The sequence below is a fragment of the Polyodon spathula genome, chromosome 12 (assembly GCF_017654505.1).
Source record: "Polyodon spathula isolate WHYD16114869_AA chromosome 12, ASM1765450v1, whole genome shotgun sequence".
Taxonomy (NCBI): Eukaryota; Metazoa; Chordata; class Actinopteri; order Acipenseriformes; family Polyodontidae; genus Polyodon; species Polyodon spathula.
In genome coordinates, this window is record NC_054545.1 from 38401910 (window position 1) to 38424542 (window position 22633).

The 22633-nt window shown below is 39.4% G+C and overlaps 2 protein-coding genes and 1 long non-coding RNA gene across 8 annotated transcripts; all 3 read left to right on the plus strand.

The window, feature by feature from the left end:
- The first annotated feature begins 1406 nt into the window (after nt 1-1406).
- LOC121324892 (spermatogenesis-associated protein 24-like) lies at nt 1407-9692 on the plus strand. Its single transcript, XM_041267094.1, has 6 exons — nt 1407-1562; nt 3779-3844; nt 6718-6848; nt 7188-7258; nt 8208-8310; nt 9584-9692. Exons 1-6 carry the CDS (start codon nt 1464-1466, stop codon nt 9690-9692), a joined length of 579 nt encoding a protein of 192 aa, XP_041123028.1. The 5' UTR covers nt 1407-1463.
- LOC121323935 lies at nt 7218-10785 on the plus strand. Its single transcript, XR_005951198.1, has 3 exons — nt 7218-7258; nt 8208-8310; nt 9584-10785. It is a non-coding gene; the product is annotated as an uncharacterized LOC121323935 (long non-coding RNA).
- A 3790-nt stretch (nt 10786-14575) lies between these two features.
- Nucleotides 14576-22611, plus strand: LOC121324960. Of its 6 annotated transcripts, none has more exons than XM_041267207.1 (2): nt 14576-17989; nt 18473-22611. In XM_041267207.1, exons 1-2 carry the CDS (start codon nt 14678-14680, stop codon nt 20687-20689), a joined length of 5529 nt encoding a protein of 1842 aa, XP_041123141.1. In that variant the 5' UTR covers nt 14576-14677; the 3' UTR covers nt 20690-22611. The 6 variants fall into 6 exon arrangements, with proteins under 6 accessions (XP_041123141.1, XP_041123137.1, XP_041123140.1 ...); XM_041267203.1 differs by having other exon boundaries at nt 14583-18424; nt 18491-22609; XM_041267206.1 differs by having other exon boundaries at nt 14583-18424; nt 18548-22609.
- The last annotated feature ends 22 nt before the right edge of the window (nt 22612-22633 follow it).

Here is a 22633-nt window from a genome sequence, read left to right on the forward strand (position 1 = left end):
ATAATGAATCAGCGTACTGGTTTGGAGTTTAATGTTGACACGGCTTCCTCAAGTAAACTCACCCATACAGCATTACATACACATTTTAAACGAATAACTAATATGAGATGGTACAACTAAAGGTGTCGGTCAGTATATTTTCCATTCTCCTCTTGACTGTAATGCAGTAGATACCACAATAACACACATAAACCCTACTAGCATCAATGCCTTTATTGTTTAACCTCAAGCATATCTATCTGATCACACCAAGCAGTGCTGTTCTTAGAGAACAGTAAGAAACGAGGACGCCCCGCGACATCGCAACACACACCCTTCCCAATTCAAACGCTCACAAGAAAACAAGGCTCATTATGAGACAGCTTTAAATGACAGTGAAATCACAACCTTGAGAAACAGGAGCAAATTGGAAAACATCCATCTGGCTATTGAATAAAATTTTAAAAATCACAGAAAAGAAATCATTGACACATAATAAAAACGGTATATATTCTTATCTGCATATTCTCTACTTAATAATAACACATTTCTGATAGCTACACATGTGGAAATGAATTAAACTGATTGTTCGGATATGGAAATTGTCTTGTGCATGAGAAGGCAAACTCTCTTATGTATGAAGGATGATGCAACCGTGTCCGGTCCTCCTACTGAGACCGGAGCTCGCTGCTGTGTTTGTAGTCTGTCACTACAAGCAACGAGACCTTATTTTATAAGCTTTACACGTTAGTGGAGTTTTTTCCTTACACTGCAGTACTTGGCAGTATCCACTGGGGTGGGGGCTGTGAGTTTACTTGCAGTACCTCGCAGTATTCACTAGAGGGGGGACAGTCAGCTTTCCAGGTGCACCTGGCAATATCCACTGGATGGAGACAGTGAGCTGCTTGCAGTACCTAACATTATCCACTAGAAAGGGGCTGTATTAAGTTTGTTTGTCTAAAACTCCGTAGGGTCGGTTGCAGCGTACCAGTGATTTAGTCCGCATCAAAAGAACTGAAAAGCGGTCTTGCAAATACTGCAGATCTGTACTAAATTAGTCCTGATTGCAGAGTACCAAACAGCTAATCCTGAAAATTATGAAACAAATTTGCCCACCACAATTAGAGCAGCCCCTTCAGTCAATGTCTTCAAGTCTAGACTAGAAACCACTACTATAGCCAGCAATGTGAAGCTAGCAACAATAAGCAACAGCAGCAACTTCCGTTAAAACTTACTGACGTAAATATAAAGTAACTTTATTTTCTGCACCCCCCAGTGTGTCTGCATAACATTCCACCCCCCTTTCTATGTGTATATAAATTTTATTTTTTTGTGCTGAATACGGGACTTTTATTGTGACACCCTTGCCTGCGCTGAGCCGTTTTGAAAAGCGGAAGTAGTCATCTTATTGTTGCTAGCGTCACAGAACTGTTATTGTTGCTAGCGTAACGTTTGTGTTGCTGTATCTGAACCGATCTGTAATAATGCTGGGGGGTGAGCTCCAAGCTAATAATCTGGTGCACAATCAATTACGAGATATAATTCAGACTCAACAACGTGTCCTGGCCACATTCAAGAAGACGGTATGTGAGATTTTCATTGAAAAAAACAAACAAACCTGAATGTCGTTTATTTCCTTGGTTCTTCAAGCCAGGATAGCATTCTTGTTGAAAGAGCCGCGTCACCTGCGTCTGTTTAGGGATACCCTTCTTTCCTGTTTTGTGTTTAGATTTTTTTGTTACATATTTACACACAATTTTTAAATAGTTTTGACGCGTTATGCGTTTGATCCCTCTTCTATTATTAATACATGTTAATGTCCCAATACAATTTGTTTAGCATCACCGCGTTATAGTAAATACGTATTTGGGTTAACAGTATAACACGTTGTAAGAACAGGCACAGTGTGTGTGTCCGTGATCGGCAAGCGTGTTTATTGTATTGCACACATACTGTGTGATCGTTAAGCGTGTTTATTGTATTGCACACATACTGTGTGATCGGTAAGCGTGTTTATTGTATTGCACATATACTGTCTGTGATCGTTAAGCATGTTTATTGTATTGCACACACTTACTGTCTGTGATCGATAAGTGTGTTTATTGTATTGCACACATACTGTCTGTGATCGATAAGTGTGTTTATTGTATTGCACACTCTGACTGCCTGTGATCGGTAAGCGTGTTTATTACACACAAACACACCGCAAGTGACCCCAAACAGTTGTATTTATTTAACATTATTCCAAATTGTATTACATTTTAGTTTTAGACTATTTTGATGGTTCTATTTCTAAAAACTAGCTTTTTTAAAAAGGGAAAACCAGCTTCTTTTTTTCCCTCAGTTTCTATTTGATCATTGAAATAAAATAAAAATATTGATATTGAAATAATAATAGCGCTTCTGGTACTGTCAGTTGTGAGGGGAAAAGCAAAGCAGGTACAAAGCAGTGTTTTTTTTGTGTGTTGTTTTTTTTTTGTATTTTAGGTAAATGTGTAGCACTTCTTTATGTTTTTGTAATATATATTAAATCTTAAAAGCAAGGTAAATCATTCATTCCTAACCCCAGGTCTGCTCTGACAGATGCATAAAACAGCTTTAAACCCCTGTTTATGGCACAGTCATAGGATGCACTTCTGTTGTCTTCGTCAGCGTTTTTACTAAAACAAATTGTTAGCCTTCTTAAAGTAGTACTGTAGTTTGTAACAGAAGTTCATAACGTTCTCTTCATTACATCACAATGATGACGGACAATCAGACAATTGTGCCAGAGATGTGTGCGATTCTTGAACATTTAAAATACGCACAGGTTAGAGTCCAATTCGGAGTGTACCATCAAAAATTGCATGCAGGGAATCAGACTGGTGTGTTTTTCTTTTTGTTCTTGGTGCCTAGTCAATGGAAAGACTAATTTGGTTTCCCCAAGGAAAGTAGTTTGCTTCATTGCGGTCCAGGCATCGAAATTAGACCAGTGGGGCGCCATATAAGAATTTTCACAATAAATCGGTAATGATTCTTAAGTCAAGGTGGTGTCTATAGAAACACAGTACCGGTATGTGTTCCTGCTCCACTGCACCACTGCCTGTGATGAAAGGTGCTGTAGAAATGTGAGAAGATGTTGTTGTAAACAAAATGCAACTCCATCCCATAAGGCTATGGTTAACTGTGATACATTGTTAGTACCAAAGGGAAGAGCATGGTGTAACCGAACAATGACAATACAAATGCACTGAAGTCCACGAGATCTGTCCTGATTCAGATACAAGGAAGAGCTGTTTATGTGACTCTGACCAATCCTAACCCTTCACTATTGACAGTCCAACAATTGATTTCATGATTGGTGCCTTAGGCAGTCAGAAGGGAGACTTTAATCAACCTATGGGCTGCAATAGCCCCACCTCATCTTACTAGACATTGGTACAAAGAAAAGCAACCCTTTTTTTATGCTAATGTGCAACTTGCCGATATTGCCAAACACAATGTTTGGCCACGTAGTCTCTTGAAGTTAACACTTATAAAACAATAGCCAAACCGGACTTATGCAACACTTCATATGGTTATCAAAATATTGTAAAAATAACATTCACAGCACTGCAAGTGGAAAATAAAAACCCTGGATATTCAACCACAATGATGTATTTCTTAATTTGAACCCAGTTGTATAATTATGCAATTACGTTCTGCAAAATGTTAAGTATTACATTAGCAGCAATACCACCACTACAGGGATTTCCCAGTCCAGAATTCTTTCCCAAATGTTAGGATTGTGTTTTGTTTATATAAAACTACTGTTTTACAGATGATCACCAAAGAACAGGAATTGATACCAAAAGAACAATATGAAGAGGTTGTAAATGACCTTGAGGTGGGTGCTTTCTGAATTTTAGTTTTAAAGTACATGGTGCAAACAAAGTAATTCCAGTAAACCTTACCAAATACGCATTGCCATCATTCAGTAGGGCTCCGTTCCTATATGAAAAATGAAGTAGACTTTTTAATGGTAATTTATTTAAAGAAACTGCATCCCTGCTTGCCGATTCAAAACTCTCTTCCTGTCCGCACCAAGATGTTGTATGAGCAACGGCACCTCCTTTCATCCCTAAACACCCATTCACTCCTGGGCAAGGGCAGCTCCATCCATCTCTGAACACCCATTCAGTCCTGGGCAAGGGCACCTCCATCCCTGAACACCCATTCACTCCTGGGCAAGGGCAACTCCATTCATCCATGATATCAGATTAGCACTTTGCTATCATTAATCAATTTAAAATATATTAAAATATATTCAAATGAAGAAAAGAGCATGGAATTGGGCAGGGATCATATCTAAACCCAGGGTCGCTTTTGTTTGGGATACAGGAGGATGCAATGGTAAGGCGTTATCGTCTTAGTAGTAGTAAAATGTGACTGATAACCTGCTTGGAACGGTGACTGTTAAGTAAAGCTTTGTTTTGCCCAAGTCCGCTGCAGTTGTGCAATGCAAGCTTACTGTGTGTATCTCAAACATCTTTAATTATGTGTAAATAAACAAGTATTTTTGTTTAATTATAAAAACATGATTACTTTTCTATATAATGTATTTTTAAACTAGATGTTAATGTTTTATTCCCTTTACATGGATTACCTGTAAAATAATAGGATTTTCAATCAAATATAAACAAGTAGCTATGGTGACGTCACCATTAAATTATGCAAATGGGTACCATCGAAGGTTCGAACCTTCCTTGGGTAATATGTTCTGAACCGTTGAAGGTCAATGTACACTTTGTTGCAGCCGTATCGCCTACTGCTCTCTGTACTCCTAACTCGCCTCACCTCTGGGCTGTAAGTGCATCCGCTAAATACCCTGAAGCACAAGAAGTGCTCATTTTGACCCTCATTATCAGGATTGCAGCTCGTAATTTGCGCGTGTTGAGTACTTTGCATTGCTCTTAAACTTACGTAGGCCACAGTGCAAAATACAGTGCTGAGAAAAAGTTTGTGAACCCCTTAGGATTTTCACATATTTCGATCCTAAAATGTTATTAGGTCATAATCTAAGTCCTTATAATAGATAAAGATAACCTGATTAAACACATGACACAAAAACATGATAGTTTTTCAATATTTATCCACAAATGATTCAACGTTCAATATCCATGTGTGAAAAAGTATGTGAGGCTTTAGATTCAGTAACTGGTGGCACCCGCTTGAGCAGCAATGAGTTCAATTAATCGTTTCCTGTAACTGTTGACCAGTCTCTCACATCGGTTTTGAGGAATTTTGGCCCATTCCTCCATACAGAACTGATTCAATACGGTGACATTTGAGGGCTTCCTTGCAGCGACAGCTCGCTTCAGGTCCTGCCACAACATTTCGATGGGGTTTAGGTCCGGACTTTGACTAGACCGTTCAAAAACGCTGAATTTCTTCTGCAGCCATTCTTTTGTAGATCTGCTTGTATGTTTAGGATCATTGTCTTGCTGCATGACCCACTTCTGGTTCAGCTTCAGCTCACGGACGGATGGCCTGACATTCTCCTCTAGAATCTTCTGATACAATGCAGAATTCATGGTTGTGTCAATGATGGCAAGCCGTCCAGGTCCTGAGGCAGCAAAGCAGCCCCAAACCATCACACTCCCACCACCATGCTTGACAGTTGGGATGAGGTTTTTCTCTTTGAACGCAGTGTTTGGTTTTCACCAAACATAACTTTTCTCATTGAGGCCAAAAAGTTCTACCTTTGACTCGTCTGTCCAGAGAACATTGTTCCAGAAGTCTTGTGGATCATCTGTGTGCTCTTTGGCGAACTTCAAACGGGCAGCAATGTTCTTTTTAGAGAGTAGTGGTTTCCTCCTGATTATCCTTCCATGAACACCATTCTTGTTCAGTCTTTTTCTGATAGTTGAGTCATGAACACTCACATTAACCAAGGCGAGAGTGGCCTGCAGATCTTTGGATGTTACTCTGGGGTTCTTTGTGACTTCCTTGATGATTTTCCGGTTTGTTCTTGGAGAGATTTTGGTTGAACATCCGCTCCTGGGTAGAGTGACTGTGGTCTTAAACTTTCTCCATCTGTCTGATAGTGGATTGGTGGAGCCCCAGATCCTTAGGAATGATTTTGTATCCCTTTCTAGACTGATGAACATCAATAACTGTTTTTCTGAGGTCCTCAGGTATTTCTTTTGATTGTGTATTGACATGTTTCCACACACCTGCACGGTGAAGACCAAACTCACAAAGTTTCTGATCTTTATATAGGGTGGGGCCTCCCAAACTCACCCCTGAAGATCTACCTAATTATTTAAACACCTGATTCTAATTATCCTCTTAATTGAGCTGATAAAACCAGGGGTTCACTTACTTTTTCACATACCTTGAATCTTAATTACTCATTGTTTGTCCAATTCATACATCATTTTGTTTCAAAAGATATGGAATTGGTTAATATAAACCCTATTGGATGTTTAAGAAAAGACTGGTTTTGATTCAAGAAGGCTATCATGGTAAAACTGTGGAGTTTCCATAATTTATCATTGGGGTTCACAAGCTTTTTCTCGGCATTGTAATTGCACAGCCGCTAGGCCTATGTCTGTTCTTGCAGCAGCCCAGAAATTATTGCTATAAATGAAAGTTTTAATGATTACAACATGTTTAGTGTTCCCTTAACCATTATTTACATGTTTACAATTTTATGTTTTATTCAGCCTTTTTTCAACATCCACATATGTATATCTTAACAGTTGTCTTCCACTGTAGAATGAGAGACTCCAGCATGCTAAAACTCAAGCACTCCTCAACCAGGAATCTGAAAAGCTGCAGTTTGCCCTTGGAGAAATAGACATCCTAACAAACCAGATGGAAAGAGAAAAGAAGTCTTTTGAAAAAGTGTAAGGTTTTTATTTTCCCAGGCTGTCATTTAAGTAGTTTTCCACCTCTTGCTGGGTAAATGAATGGACATTCCAACTCCCCAAATGTGTGTTATTTCCCTTTAGATGCACCAGCATGTGAAAATATTTGAACAGATTAGTACATGTGATATGACAACATTGAATTCTGAAACTGCTAAAGAAGGAGTTTATTTAAAATAATTTCTAAAACCCCAATGAAAAACGAAATGCTTCACTGTGTAAACAATAGTATTGGTATTTGTTTATAATTTTATGCAGCAATATATCATTATTTATGTATTTATTTTCTTTCTTGTAACATTTATATGTTTTATCTAGGCTTGCCTGTATTAAAAATAAAGCATTGAAGGAATCTACAAAAAATGACAAATTGAAAAGCAAATGCAATGGTAAGTTCTCTTTGAAACTGGTTGTCCGTATTCATACAGAGCATTTGAAGTTATGAATGAAACTCTGCCTGTCGTTCTTACACACAGTCTCACTGCTGCTTGCTTAACAACATTTAAACTCTGTCTTCACTTGTTTCTTTTAAACTGTTAGTTCAAACTTAGTTAGTTTAAACTTAATAAAACACCTAATGGTTGCTATAAACGCTCTTCCTTTACTTAAACATTATAGCGGCATGATTTATGGTTTCAACTTCGTTTTCATGTTAAACCGTTTTTTAACCATTAATGTGTCGGTCAAAACACATGTAAGATAATTCTCATCCCACATCTCCACCCGATACAGCCAGATAGGAAATTGTGCCATTAACTCTTTAAATTAGTCTTATGAGCCACCACACTTAACATTATGTTCATTTCAGTATTTACAGGTTTTTTTTTACAGTTTAGAAATGTTATTTTCAGTAATGATAATTGTTTAGTGGAACTTTTCCTCTGCCATTGTCACTGCTCCCCTTATCATTGAATGCTCCCCTGTCCGTCACATCTCAGTGGCTCTGCTGAAGACCTAACCTGGATGCAGCTGAGTTATGGGTGGGCTGGTATTTGCTGACTCTAGTGGAATCAAGCTTAACCATAACATTTTTTAACTACGTTTTTTGTATTGAATTTTTCTACCAATTTTATGGAAACGTTCATTGAATTCCGATGAAACATTCATTTTTGAAAATGCTGTTATAGCTTCTACTACTTTATAATGTGTGACACATAGACACGTTTTTTTCTTTGTGTGCCATCATTTGAGCTTTTGTTTGTTACTTGCATCATTAAATGTCAAATGACAACTTGTCAGTGATACTGTGTTACTTTACCTAAAGAACCAATTGGGGGTGTGGCATACTGACTTGGGAAACGCTGTGCTTAACTTTGTGATGTAATAATCCTCTTTCAGAAATTGAGTCCACAGTTCAAAAGCATGAGGATATTTTAATTAAGAAAGAGAACCAAATCAAGCAGCTTCACAACCAACTTGCAAAGCAGAAAACAACCTTGAAGTAAGTTATTAATATATATTTTATTATGTTTGGAGTCAATAGTAGGTCTTTCTGAGCTGTTAATATGTATACGTTATTCTATCAGGTATGGAGTCGATAGTAGCACCAAAAGTTATTCCACTCTATTACCCGTTTTTTGTTATGTTTTAGTTACGATTTTTTTCACAACTATAATGATTAGACATGCTGCTGGTTTTAGAGATCTTCACTTGGTTTATACAGAAGGAGCTTTTTGGTAATCCAAGTGATTCCCTACCATAGCTACAGAATTGTATAACTGCTGTATGTGTCTGTGTTAGCAGAGCCAAACATTGTGTTTAACCATTGCAAAAACAAAGCATGTTGTAGCAAACAAAAGTGAAGCACAAGGAAAAAAATGAATTGAAAATGACTATGCTTTCTCTTTCAAGTGAATTAAAATAAAAATACAAACGCCTTGAAATAATGAAACAATAGTAGTTTTGCATACATTTCTAATCTGCTAATTATACTCACATTAATTTAAGGTGCAGGTCCTCAAGGGGCTTGAGTTAGTTCAGTAAGAGCAATGCAGAGATGCAAAGAAATGCATCTGTCAAAACAGAACACTAATATTGATCTTGTATATATGTATATATAATATTTATATTTATCTTGGAGAATGAATACCCCCACACACATATCACTTAAATACTGTGTGCTTTCAAGAGTCAGGCGAACGAATACACACACACACACACACACCCACACACATCACTTAAATACTGTGTGCTTTCCAGTCTGGAGAACGAATACCGACACACACATATCACTTAAATACTGTGTGCTTTCCAGAGTTCGGAGAAGGAATTCATGTTTGGATATTTGCTCAGTTTAAATAGTGTTTGGATATTTGTTTGTTTTCATAAAGTAGTAAAAGCCATTGTATTGCTCAGAACGCAGGCAGAGACAGCATAGCAGCAGGGGCAGGGGGGCATTGCCCCTGTGCATGTGTGCCTTTATTTTACAGCAAGACATTACAATATGCAACACCTTAAAGTAGAAAAATATCCCAGGAGTAAAGAAGACGTTGTATAGGCTTCAAGCTTGGGACAGACAGGCGCGGCACTATACATCTGTTTACAAAAGTCTTGTCGGTTTGCCTATCTGTCTGTCCTCACTTTTTGTATCCCACCAGTGGTCAGATTTGAATAGACTGGTATACTCATGTGTATGAACTTGCTTCAGTAAAGATGCTGTCTGCTGTTTGTGTGAATTGTGATTCCAGTGTATTTGTTATGTTCCATTTCTTCAGACTCCAGCTGACTGATGTTGAGATCCAGAGGAAGCAGGAAGCTTACATTGCAGCAGCACTGCAGAAGAAACAGAGAACAGCGGGGCACTGGACCAGCGGCTCCTCTTGATATGACGCGTCTGTATAATAGCTAGAAATATTACTGTCCACACGTCTTGTATTCAGACTGGAGCTCCTTCTGTTTCCCTTTCATAGGGTACCAACAGTGCCTTTCAGTCATGCAGCTGAATATATAAACCAGTCATGTAACAGGAGAGTAAGGGAAAAACAAAATCTACAGCAAAAATAAAGACTTGCGTGAAAGTTATGAAAATTAGAGGTATGTATCTTTTTTTTAAAGCCTTGCTAATTACATGTTTAAGGCAAACTTGTACTCATTTAAATTGATTAAAAGTGTAATTGTAAAACAGTTTTTGATGTCCTTTAACACTCAACTTACTTGTAAGAGGTCCCAGTGATTCAGCAAAGACAACGTGACTAGGTCCCTCACTACTCTCCTTCCCTCTGTCTTAAGTCTACCTCTGGTAGATTCCTCTGGCACTGGTTTCATTATAACCACTTGTATTTGATCTGTGATTGTACCGTTGTTTATGTTTGATTGTATATAGTGGAGAGAGTCATGCCAAGCATCACTCCTTGTGTCCAATTAGCATTGGGAAGATTGCTGTAGCCAGTAGAAACTGGAGACATGGGAGATGAGATTCAGTCGAAATGAAAAGAAAATGTTGATAGCAGACCAAGGGCAAAGCAATGAGGGTCTTGTTAAAATGCTGCTCCACTACGTGGAGGGAAGACATGCATGGGTTCTTCCAGCTTGAAAGGTAATCCCCTAATAAGATCATTTACACTCACTGCAAATTAGCAGCTTCAAAAAATAACCCCATTTGATACACATCAAGCACAAATACCTTACACCCTAACCTTACACTAATCTGAAACATTTCACCTTTATTTCTTAGTCATTGTTTTTGTATTGTGCGAACCTGCTATCATTCTAAACATGTCATATTAAGAGACTTGTAACATCTTTCACTGTCTTAATGCCATTAGAGATGAAAAAACCTTTGAAATATATCAGAAATGAATGAATAATTGATTCAATGTTTTGTTTTTTTCTTGTTTGTATTACATGCTGGTGCCAGTGTATCCTGTCTTGTATTTTTTTAATCTAATAAAAGAGAAATAGAAGATACAGCACACAGGCATTGGGTACTGTGAGAGTAATAACTACCGATACACATACAGTATGTGTATGGAAGTTTTTATTTAACATTTGAATTGAAGTACACCATAGCACTGTTTTCAGAGGAAGGATACATTAACAATACAGCTACCAGTCTGGAACGTATCTTGTAGCAGCTTGTTGTAAATGTTTGTTTTAGTTGTTTTATGTTTTTTAAGGTGTATGAGAACTGGGGATGCTGAGCTGGAAATTCCTTAGTGTGGTACATAACTTGGTTAGCCAAACACATTCCAGTGTTTTAAACTGCAACAAAACCTGTGATGATTTCTGCCCCTTTATTCGTACTGCCCTTATAAAAGTTTACCCCGGTAAATGTGTTGTGTTACCCATGCTTTTCCAGTGGTTATACTGTGTATTTACCATAGTTTATCGTGATTTGCATACTTTTTTTTAAATATGCTTTTGTATACCTTTTTGTACTTTACAACGCTTGCATATGATGATTTACAGTGCTTTCACTGTGCTTTACTACTCGTTGCTATGATTTTACTATGGGAAACGTATAAGGGTGCATGTGCATAAACTCTATCCCTGTTGGAGAATAGTGTTGGAGAGTAACCTGATCAAATACACAGTACGCTGTTTGCATGCAGGCATTACCTGATATAGGGGACAAAGGCCCTATGCCAACTTACCTGTATGTATACATGCAGTTACTGCTAGTATTGAGAAACCCAGTTATGTGAAACCTGCTACTTGTAGAAAGCCAGTAGGTGTGTTTCACTTGAAGCACACATGGCTGTATCATGGACCTTGGACTGACCCTGCTGATGGGCCCGCTAGAGGAGCAGCACAGACTGTAGACTGAAGAGAGGAAAGCCTAAACACCAGCAGACATTCAAAACCAGGGCACTCATGCTTTATAATGCGTACAATGAACCAAGACATTCTCTCCTGCACTGTTGACTGTGTGCTAGCTATCCCAGGGCGACCAATGGCCAGTGCAATCCACAGTCCCCTATAGGGGTCATGTCAATCCCCAGTCCCCTATAGGGGTCAAGCCAGGTTGCATACCTAACATTTTGGATACTTTCACCGTCATTGCTCTGCTGTCTGGCGGTTAATCCTTTCAGAGTGGTCAACCAGTATATATCTCTTGTGATAGAGCAGTTTAAATTTAGCTGGCCCTGTGACTATGCTGGCTTGGAGTATCCAATTCCACTTGGATGTTTCGCACCTGCTGCTGCTATAAACTGCATTCTGCTTATCTGAATGGAAAGGGTACTAACTATAATGTGCAATAAAGTCTACAAGCGCAATCATCTGTCAGAAGAGAGTTTTAAATTAAAGTATAATATGTGTATGTCACTTGATCTGCTTTTTTTGTAGGGAAATAGAACAGATAATTGTGTATCAGTCAGAAAGACACAATTGTGTATTTTTTAATGCTAGAGGAATTCTTCCTTCCATTTGAATGAATTGGACATTAATATTCAAACCTGCAGCAAGACTGTGAATCCACCGCTGCCTGACTGCACTGGGTTTTCAGCCTGCACCAATTCCCTTAAGGTAATATTATCCTTAACCTTAAACCCTCATTACATATGCTTACTAAAGAAACGTTCCAACTTCACACAATCTTTTGTGTGGTACAGATTCGCTATGTTTTGAATATATATGAAACATTTTGTAAATAAGTGACAATTCAATTTATATTTTCTGTTGTTATTTTCTGCTAGTCCAGATGTTTTTCTCAGTATCCGGTATCATGAAATGTAAATGTTGGCTTCTTGAAATTCTGAAAGACTTACGCTATTGTTTATTACAATTCACATTTTAAGCCTAAACTATTTCTTCCAAAAAATCTATAAAAGCAAAACCTTTTTTTTTTTTTTTTTTTTATGGTATGTGTGGTTCATCTTGCAATGTACTTACTGTTGCGAAGTGATTTATTTTCTAAATTATAACATTAATTTAGTGTAATTAATTAACAAAATAGAAGAATACATACACTACCCTCCAACGTGTAGAATCCACATAGAAATGTGACAGCCAGGAAGTGCTTTTCCACATTTGAAACCTTTAGGAAACAGACAACAAAATACAAAGCTGTGAAGGCAGTTAACAGGTCTGTCCTGGGTGGCAGGGTGACACACAGAGTGAATCTACTAGACTTTCGTCTCTGGAGGTTACATAAGTTTGGTGGTCTCAATATAGCAACCAGTGAACATTAGTCAATTAGTCTGTGTCTGAGAGGCCCTGGAATGTTAGGGGAAACTCATATGGCGTCTGCCAGCTCCCCTGCTTCCAGGAACCAGTGCCATTGCCCCTCAATGTGCCAAATATTTATTAAAAAGATGTCAGTTGCTCTTTTTGGAAAACATAAGAGATTGTATACCTTGAGACATTAAACTTTAGTTCTAACATTTATGTTTGTCACGTACGTGACAAATGCACTGCTGGTGTTAATTCGAATTGTACAGCTTCTGCAATACAAAGTGTTGTCACCAGTATTGTCTGTTATATTTAGCAGATGGACCTTTGTCTTTTTGTGCTGTGTACAGTTTGAGGAAGCAATGCACCTTTGACTCTGAAAGAAAGGGAGGACTGTAGACGTATGCCTGATTACAGCTGTACTAGCCAAGGCTTCAATCTTGCCTCCCAGTTTCTGCTCATTTTCCAGATTTCTTTACACTTGCTCAGATGAAGCCATTTTGCTGTCTGAGAAGTACATTTTTAATTAACAAAAACAAATAAATAAAAATAATTCAGATGAAGACTTTAAGACTAGTGTATGTTTCTACATGTGGTAGGATGTCCTATCGAACACATAAACATTTTAACAATAGCTGACTTGTGAATTTCTACTTTATATCAAAGTCATATTAACAGCAACAGATAATATATAATATAATTTATATATATATATATATATATATATATATATATATATATATATATATATATATATAAGATGTCCACTGTGAAAGATTGCTTTAAAATATATATCCTATATATGCTATATATATATATATATATATATATGTATATATATATTTTAATCCTGTAACTTAAATAGCTCTCCTTGTGCAGCACTGAAGGCTAGGTTAGGTTCTAACACGTGTAACATAAGTGTGCTAATGGATTTTAGAAGGGAGATTTGATGTATTTGCAAAGCAAGCACATGTAAAACTAAGAACAATAAAATAATTTTGGCCCATCAAGCCCCATCCCTTCTTGGCACACCATTTCCCTGCTATGGGGATCAAATTTAACCGGACACAATCACATTGTTTTTTAAATGCTCCTGGTGTGTTAGGTCCTACTACTTGGTAGGCTATTACATGCATGTATTACTCTGTATAAAACACTGCTTCTGATCTATTCTATTACTCAGCTTCCATTTATACCCTATTATGCTAAATTTAAAGCAGCGATGTGGGTTAACTTTGTCTAATCCATTTAAGATTTTACTAAACTTCCCCAAACTTCCCCTTGCTTTTTTTTTCTAGGCTGAAGAAATGTATTTCTTTTAACTTTTGCTCACAGCTCATGCCATTAAGTCCTGGGATCATTGCCATTCTTTGTACCTTCTCAAGCAACCGTGTATTTTGTGCAGTGAGGTGACCAAAGCTTGACACAGTATTCTAGACAGCATCTAACTAGTAATTACACTGTATAGAATTTTAACATGATTAAGTGTTGTAGCAGGAAAACACATTACTACGATGTTGGAATACTGATATGCATATGTGTTACTTACATCAACTTTTCTTTTTTTGGTAATTTAGGCTGAGGATCATTGAAACTCTGTTACACCTGGAATGAAAAAATAAGCAAATGAAAGTGTTGGGTACAATGATGCCAGTGTGAAACGTTCTGTTGATACGATTGCTTCTTTACATGGAAAAATGTCGTCTTCAAGTACAAGCATTCCCTCTCTGAGAAGAACAGGGGATGACCTTAATATTCAAAATAATGATGGCACTACGATTGCTTTCTTTTCAAGTGCAATCACTGACAGCGTAATCATAAACAATCAGACTGATATTACAGGAAGTACATCATTGGATGATATTTTTGGGGACAGCAGTGAAATCCAGATATATTCCAACACAAATCCTTTCATCAATTTTGAATCTGCTGAATGTAAGGCTGACGATTCTTCAGGGTCGTATCATACTGCCTTTTGTTCAGAAACATCCGAACATTTCAGCAACTGCAGCGAAACCTTTGAATTCACCAAAGAGGACCTCTCTCCCGAACAAACAGATGCAGAACCCGCAGCCAGCTACGAAAATGATTTCTCACAATCTGCTTATAAAACAGAGCACTTATTCTACAAGGCTTCAAAAAACAGAAACACTGATGAAAACACTGGGCAGCTCACTTACAGTAACCAGGATAATGAACAGTACTCTGAAATGACTTCTAATTCAGGTTCATGGAAGAAGAGTGAGCAGAGTTTTAATACTAATAAAGATGGTGACCAGCAAGATCTTTTCATAGCGATGAGGGATAAACCTCATCTAAATGTGGTCTCAACTGATCTAAACCTGAGTAATTCAAGGTTTGTCAGACACTGTGTAAAGGATCCAACAGTGAGTGGGAGAGACAGAAGTGGCATTGGCACAGAGAGGCAGGCTCAGCTGTCACTCTCCTCCAAGAATAGGAACATTCCTGAGCACAGCAGCACACAGCTTCCAGCCAGAGAAGAGCAGCCGGGAATGACAGGGTGCAGTGACTCAGCGTGCCGTTTCAGCTCCACAACCCAGGAAGAAAAGCTCTGGGACGCCAAGAAACAGAACTCGACAGCCCACAAAAGAAGCACCTTTTCAGAAACCAACAGGCACGGAGGAGCAGATTGTACCAGTGAAACCTCAAGCATGGGAAGTGAATTCGATGAAGTTGACAATGAAGTCAAGTGTCTCACAGATTTGGCCTTTAAAAGTTTATCATACCCTCAAGATGATTATCTTGCCATCTATAACTCAAGTTACAACAGATCTTCAACCAATGTGTCACAGCTGTCGACAGAAAGGAGTCATGGAGTAAATGCTTGGCCAGCTTATGATGATTTTTGTGGGTCTGGAATTAATGATGCAGATTTACCTGAAAACAAAGATCTTGTTGACAGATTTGAGATGGGGAGTTTTGAGTGTGTGGATGTTGCTCTGGAAAACCAAGATCAATTAAACACGAGCTGCAGCAAAAGGACTGTCCCGAAACGGCAAATTCAACTCAAAAGACAGGAGGGGAAGGTTTCTCCATCAAGGGTTCTTGCTGAATGCCAGCCTACGTCCAGACCTTTTGAAAGATGTGCTCAGGATATATTCATTCGTCAACACAGCACTCCTGCGGTTCTCCAGGATGAATCAAATAAACCTGCAGAGGTGTTGGATGAAAATAGTAAAAAACAGAAACTACATAAATCAGTGTCTTTGGATGAAACATCTAGCAAAGCTAAAGTTGCATCCAGTCTTATAAAAAATGTTTTATCTAAAAAAATGCAACAGGAACATAAACTGCAGCTGGTATGTGGGGATGTTCAAGACGCAGAGCCGTCGTCCCTGCGAAGTCCTTCCTCAGTGTGTGACAAAGAATTCAAATATTCTAACACTTCATCCCGAGGAAACCTGTATTACGGCTCTGGGGTGACATCAGATGGCAGCTTTTCTTCAGAACACTTACAGATGGATTCTCTCATGCAAAGCAAATTTGATTCAAGCAAAGCAAATAAGGTAAGCAAACTAATAATAAAGCACACCGGTTTAAATTCAAAAACACAAGAGAAGCATGGGAAGTATGGTTTTCAAAACTATGAAAAGAGTTTAACAAGAGATTCTGACGCAGCCATCATTACCAGTGAACAGGGTAACAAGTCTAGAATAGGAATACCATGGAGCAATAAGAAATTATATGGAGATAATAATTATCTTAACAATGTAGCAAAACCAATAGCATGCACTAGCCATGAAAAAAAGTTGGGGGATTCAGAAAGTTATGTTGCTAAAGATTCTTTGGAAAGCGCACCAGCAGAGCCAGCTTCTGTTTGGTCAGCATATGAATCTCCAAAGAATGATGCTCATGAAGCAAAAACAGACGACACTCAGCACTTTATAAGAAATGTGTTTACATCAAAAACACCAGAGATAACTTTGAGACCCAGGAATAGGACTGAAAAGAAGAATCATACTTTTAGCATTGCAAGACTTTTATCTCCCAATACTGAAGGCAAGAGCTCTGCAAAACAAAACTCAGAACTGCTGTTTAAAAGTAGAGCCACTACATGTATGGATCAACAGCGATCTGAGCAACTGTCCCAGCTAGAGGTTAAAGATAGCAATTTAAAGAACAAACCAAAAGCGCCAATGCATAAGGTTACAGACATCAGAAAGCTTGTCAAACATACCTACAGTTTATCCTTTAAGGCATCAGCTATTATTTCTCCAAAGCCTGCAGATCCAGAACAAACTCTGGAACCACCTACATCTCCTCCACCACTGCTAGTAGAGTGCAAGGCAATAAGCAGACAGGACAGCATGCTGGATCCCACATCTCCTCTACCAGAGTGCAAGGCAATAAACAGACAGGACAGCATGCTGGATCCCACATCTCCTCTACCAGAGTGCAAGGCAATAAGCAGACAGGACAGCATGCTGGATCCCACATCTCCTCCATCAGAGTGCAAGGCAATAAACAGACAGGACAGCATGCTGGATCCCACATCTCCTCTACCAGAGTGCAAGGCAATAAGCAGACAGGACAGCATGCTGGATCCCACATCTCCTCCACCAGAGTGCAAGGCAATAAGCAGACAGGACAGCATGCTGGATCCCACATCTCCTCCATCAGAGTGCAAGGCAATAAGCAGACAGGACATCATGCTGGATCCCACATCTCCTCTGCCATTATTGGTAGAGTGCAAGGCAATAGGCAGACAGGACAGCATGCTGGATCCCACATCTCCTCCATCAGAGTGCAAGGCAATAAGCAGACAGGATAGCATGCTGGATCCCACATCTCCTCCATCAGAGTGCAAGGCAATAAGCAGACAGGACATCATGCTGGATCCCACATCTCCTCTGCCATTACTGGTAGAGTGCAAGGCAATAAGCAGACAGGACATCATGCTGGATCCCACATCTCCTCCATCAGAGTGCAAGGGAATAAGCAGACAGGACATAATGCTGGATCCCACATCTCCTCCACCAGAGTGCAAGGCAATAAGCAGACAGGACATCATGCTGGATCCCACATCTCCTCTGCCATTACTGGTAGAGTGCAAGGCAATAAGCAGACAGGACAGCATGCTGAATCCCACATATCCTCTGCCATTACTGATAGCGTACAAGGCAATAAGCAGACAGGACAGCATGCTGGATCCCACATCTCCTCTACCAGAGTGCAAGGCAATAAGCAGACAGGACAGCATGCTGGATCCCACATCTCCTCTACCAGAGTGCAAGGCAATAAGCAGACAGGACAGCATGCTGGATCCCACATCTCCTCCACCAGAGTGCAAGGCAATAAGCAGACAGGACAGCATGCTGGATCCCACATCTCCTCCATCAGAGTGCAAGGCAATAAGCAGACAGGACAGCATGCTGGATCCCACATCTCCTCCATCAGAGTGCAAGGCAATAAGCAGACAGGACATCATACTGGATCCCACATCTCCTCTGCCATTACTGGTAGAGTGCAAGGCAATAAGCAGACAGGACAGCATGCTGGATCCCACATCTCCTCCATCAGAGTGCAAGGCAATAAGCAGACAGGACAGCATGCTGGATCCCACATCTCCTCCACCAGAGTGCAAAGCAATAAGCAGACAGGACAGCATGCTGGATCCCACATCTCCTCCATCAGAGTGCAAGGCAGTAAGCAGACAGGACAGCATGCTGGATCCCACCTCTCCTCCATCAGAGTGCAAGGCAATAAGCAGACAGGACAGCATGCTGGATCCCACATCTGCTCCGACAGAGTGCAAGGCAATAAACAGACAGGACATCATGCTGGATCCCACATCTGCTCCGACAGAGTGCAAGGCAATAAGCAGGCAGGACAGCATGCTGGATCCCATCTCTCCTCCACCAGAGTGCAAGACAATAAGCAGACAGGACAGCATGGTGGATAAAGGCCAACAGCTAATTGTTGATAAACAGGTGTTTAAAAGCACTACTCAAAAGCTACTTCCTTGTCAAAACAGGGAATATGCTTCTATTGCAGTACCAAAAACATGTGATTTTGAAGAAAGTGAATCTAACAGTATCACAAAGAAGGATTTAAAGGAGGAATCCATGATGCCACCAAACCGCAATCTTTCAGATACATCTCGAAACTCCCAAATCTACTCTGAGAGCGTGCGACCCATGGAGGTATACAGTACAGTAGATCAACTAGAAAAAGGAAGCGAAACCTCACTGCCAAACAGGGAGGGGGACGAACCAAATCCACAATGTCTCCCATCAAAAAACAGCCATTCAGTTTCAATGATCATCAAAGAGAAAGGTTTTCAAGCCGATATAGGATTATTTGATAGTGAACCAATTCACTCCCCCCCAAAGCATGTCAACACACTTGAGGTACCATTGCAAACCTGCACCTCCGAAGACAAAGTCAAGGAAGAGAACTCAGCACAAACTAACAATTCCCTGTCAATAAACATGAATCCAGCTTCAGCTACAGAGCTCAATTCAGAGACAAAGAACGCAACTGATATCATTGTTAAAGATCTACAGCCTCAAGTTAAACACCAGCAGTCTACAAATGATTATAAGTTGAAAGGGCACGCTCCAGGCTGTGCAGATCATAATATTACTTCAGATGACCCATCAGAATACGAAGAGAAGCAAAGCTCCAGGCAGTTTGTTAGAACACAAGTATCACCAGGACAAGCACCATCTGAAAATCCCACTATGTCCTTTAAAAAGTGTTCTTCAGATGGATACATAAGCCCACCACCACAAACACCTCCTCCGCTTGCTCCCTCAGGAGTACCACCTGCTGAAGTGCAGGATCTAAATGAAGCTTTGCTGACTGAAAGCCAACCAACAAAGAGGCCTCAGCTGCAAGCCCTGAACTCTGAACCTCTAAATTGTGTAACAATTCCTCCACAGGTTCAGCAGAAGAGCCCTTTAAACCCTTTCTCTTTTCAGCCAGGCTCTTTAGCAAATTCAAACTTTCAACCCGAGCAAACCTTTGATGACAAACCATTTAAAAAAGAAACTTCTCCTGATAAACTGTGTGGGATCCCACCATATAGGCAGGTTGCTTCCCCGAAGATGGTTCAGGAAGCCCGGCCACAGTTCATGTGTAGCCCTGTAGGGTTCCCTTCGTCGTATGCAACAGAGAGAGGAAATGAAGGTCTTTCATTTGCTGAAAACATTGCGAATACCAGCATGCCTTGTTTTCAGTATCATCAGAGCCGAAGAAAAGTTCTGTATGATCCAGAGACTGGAAAATATTTTTACATTGAAGTTCCTGTTCAGCCTCAGCGTAAAATGCTTTATGATCCAGAAACGGGACAATACGTGGAGGTGCTGATACCTCAGCAATGTTTAGCACAAAGCAGTGTGTATCAGCCACCCACCTCTCTTTATTCTTCTTTCGTGAACCCAGGAATATATGGATCTCCCTATGTGCCTTACGCAGGTCTGCCAATGCCTCCCCATGCAGCTTCACCCTTGAGGCACCCTGATCTGCACAATCAGAATTTACCCCAGAATCACCTGCAGCTTAGCGGCACAGCTAACCAAGCCTTGCAGAACACCCAGCCTGCTGAACCCAGCTGTCTGGAAAGCATGTATTATATTCCTACAGGAATGGCAGCAAGCTCCAACCCAACACAACCATCCTTTTATCAGAAGGCTCCTTCCGGTTCACCGGGGAATAGTGCCAGTGTTCCATTGCCTATCCAGTAACAGCCAGCACATGTAGCCAGCTTTACTGAGGGATAAAAAGGAAACTTCTACTCAAAACTGTGTTTGAACTGTCATTTATACATTCATAATCGCGAGTTCACTGTTAGGAGAATGTTATGATGCATATGAGAGAGAGAAAGATTTTATTATGCCTCCAGTTACCAATACTCTCTTTTAGGAGTGGAATATGATCCTTGACTGAGGTTCTTTTCAAAGCTTAGTACAGTAAGTGGATTGTGAGTAAATGTAAAGTTTTAATTCTCAAAAGTATACATCTGCTTTTCCTTTGTATTTCAGCTTATAATGGCTTCAATTCAGCTATTTAAATAATTACACACAGAATGTGATTCTCCTTACCAAATTTTCAAAATGACAACTGTCAAATGACAACTTTATCACACAAGCATGCACCAAATGATGTTCAAATGTTAGTGGCTGATGAAGTCCAGTCGTGTACACTGTAGAATTACAATGAAATCCAGTCGAGGTCACTGTGGAATTACAATGAAGTCCAGTCGTGTTCACTGTGGAATTACAATGAAATCCAGTCGTGTACACTGTGGAATTACAATGAAATCCAATCGAGTTCACTGTGGAATTACAATGAAATCCAGTCGTGTTCACTGTGGAATTACAATGAAATCCAGTCATGCACACTGTGGAATTACAATGAAATCCAGTCGAGTTCACTGTGGAATTACAATGAAATCCAGTCGTGTTCACTGTGGAATTACAATGAAATCCAGTCATGTTCACTGTGGAATTACAGTGAAATCCAGTCATGTTCACTGTGGAATTACAATGAAATCCAGTCGTGCACACTGTGGAATTAAATTGTGAGCTGTTCATTTGTAATATCTGTTTGGGATGCACTACTATATGTTGTACTTAGGGCATGTTTTTAAGTTTTTTATTATTATTTGGCAAAAGCAGTTAATTTCGGTTATTAAAAATAAACCACTCAAATGCATCAATTTTCAGTTTCGATAATTAATAAATTGCATGTAAGTTTTACTAATACACATACAAACGTTAATTTACAGTGTTGAAGTGAGGATGTCCACATTTAGGATTTAGGCAATTTAGAACTGTGGGTGCATTTTGAATCCGAGAATTGTGAGAAGTATTTTGTATATGCCCTATACCGCCTTCGTATCTATCACTGTAATGTTGGGGTTCAGATATGGTGAAAAAATAACTCCTATATCAGTTACTGAGCTGGATGCAGATGGATTCCACTCTTCCAGTTATATGACTGCAGCTCATACGTTGTACACGTTGTTCCAACCTCTAAACCCACTCTCTGTCTGATTTGTCAATAAAGCTTATTCAGTAAAGACCCTTCAGTAACTTTATACAAACAATTAGAAGGCAGACATGAATACAAAAATTGCAGATGGCCAATAGCAATGTCTGCACACTGCCCGAATTCTGAAAGACGTTTTCTGTATATAAAAAGAGTACTGAATGATTGACATTATTACAAATATAGGACCAAAACCCAGTTTTGTCAGTTTATAAAAAACATTTAAAAGAATTTTCTAAATAGGTCTTCGGCGGTGTTTTTGCAGTTATTTTCAGTTAAACTGAAAACTTCGTGTCCTAATTCTACTCCATAAATGGTTAATAACAAGGCTTCAAACTATTATTTCAACAATTTCACGCTTGGGGTTTTACTGTCAATCTTATTAGCACATTCATTTTATGCCGTTGACTTTATTTTCACTTTGACTAGATGAAGCCAATGTGTCCACACCCACTGTGAATTAATACATACCTGCTAACTCTGTGGCTTTAGGACCTGAGGCATTACAAGCCCTTTACAGTCCTACAGGTTTTTTAGCTGGGTCTATGGAATAACAAGCCCTTTACAGCCCTATAGGTTATTCAGCTGGGTCTATGGAATTACAAGCCCTTTACAGTCCTGCAGGTTTTTTAGCTGGG

What these genes read in the sequence shown, in the direction of transcription:
- LOC121324960 (XM_041267201.1), top strand. Translation starts at nt 14,678, where the DNA reads ATGTCGTCTTCAAGTACAAGCATTCCCTCTCTGAGAAGAACAGGGGAT. An exon ending in CATTACTGATAGCGTACAAG is followed by an intron (nt 18,122 to 18,178) that starts GCAATAAGCAGA and finishes CCAGAGTGCAAG; the next exon opens with GCAATAAGCAGACAGGACAG.
- LOC121324892 (XM_041267094.1), top strand. Translation starts at nt 1,464, where the DNA reads ATGCTGGGGGGTGAGCTCCAAGCTAATAATCTGGTGCACAATCAATTA. An exon ending in TGGCCACATTCAAGAAGACG is followed by an intron (nt 1,563 to 3,778) that starts GTATGTGAGATT and finishes ACTGTTTTACAG; the next exon opens with ATGATCACCAAAGAACAGGA. An exon ending in ATTGAAAAGCAAATGCAATG is followed by an intron (nt 7,259 to 8,207) that starts GTAAGTTCTCTT and finishes ATCCTCTTTCAG; the next exon opens with AAATTGAGTCCACAGTTCAA.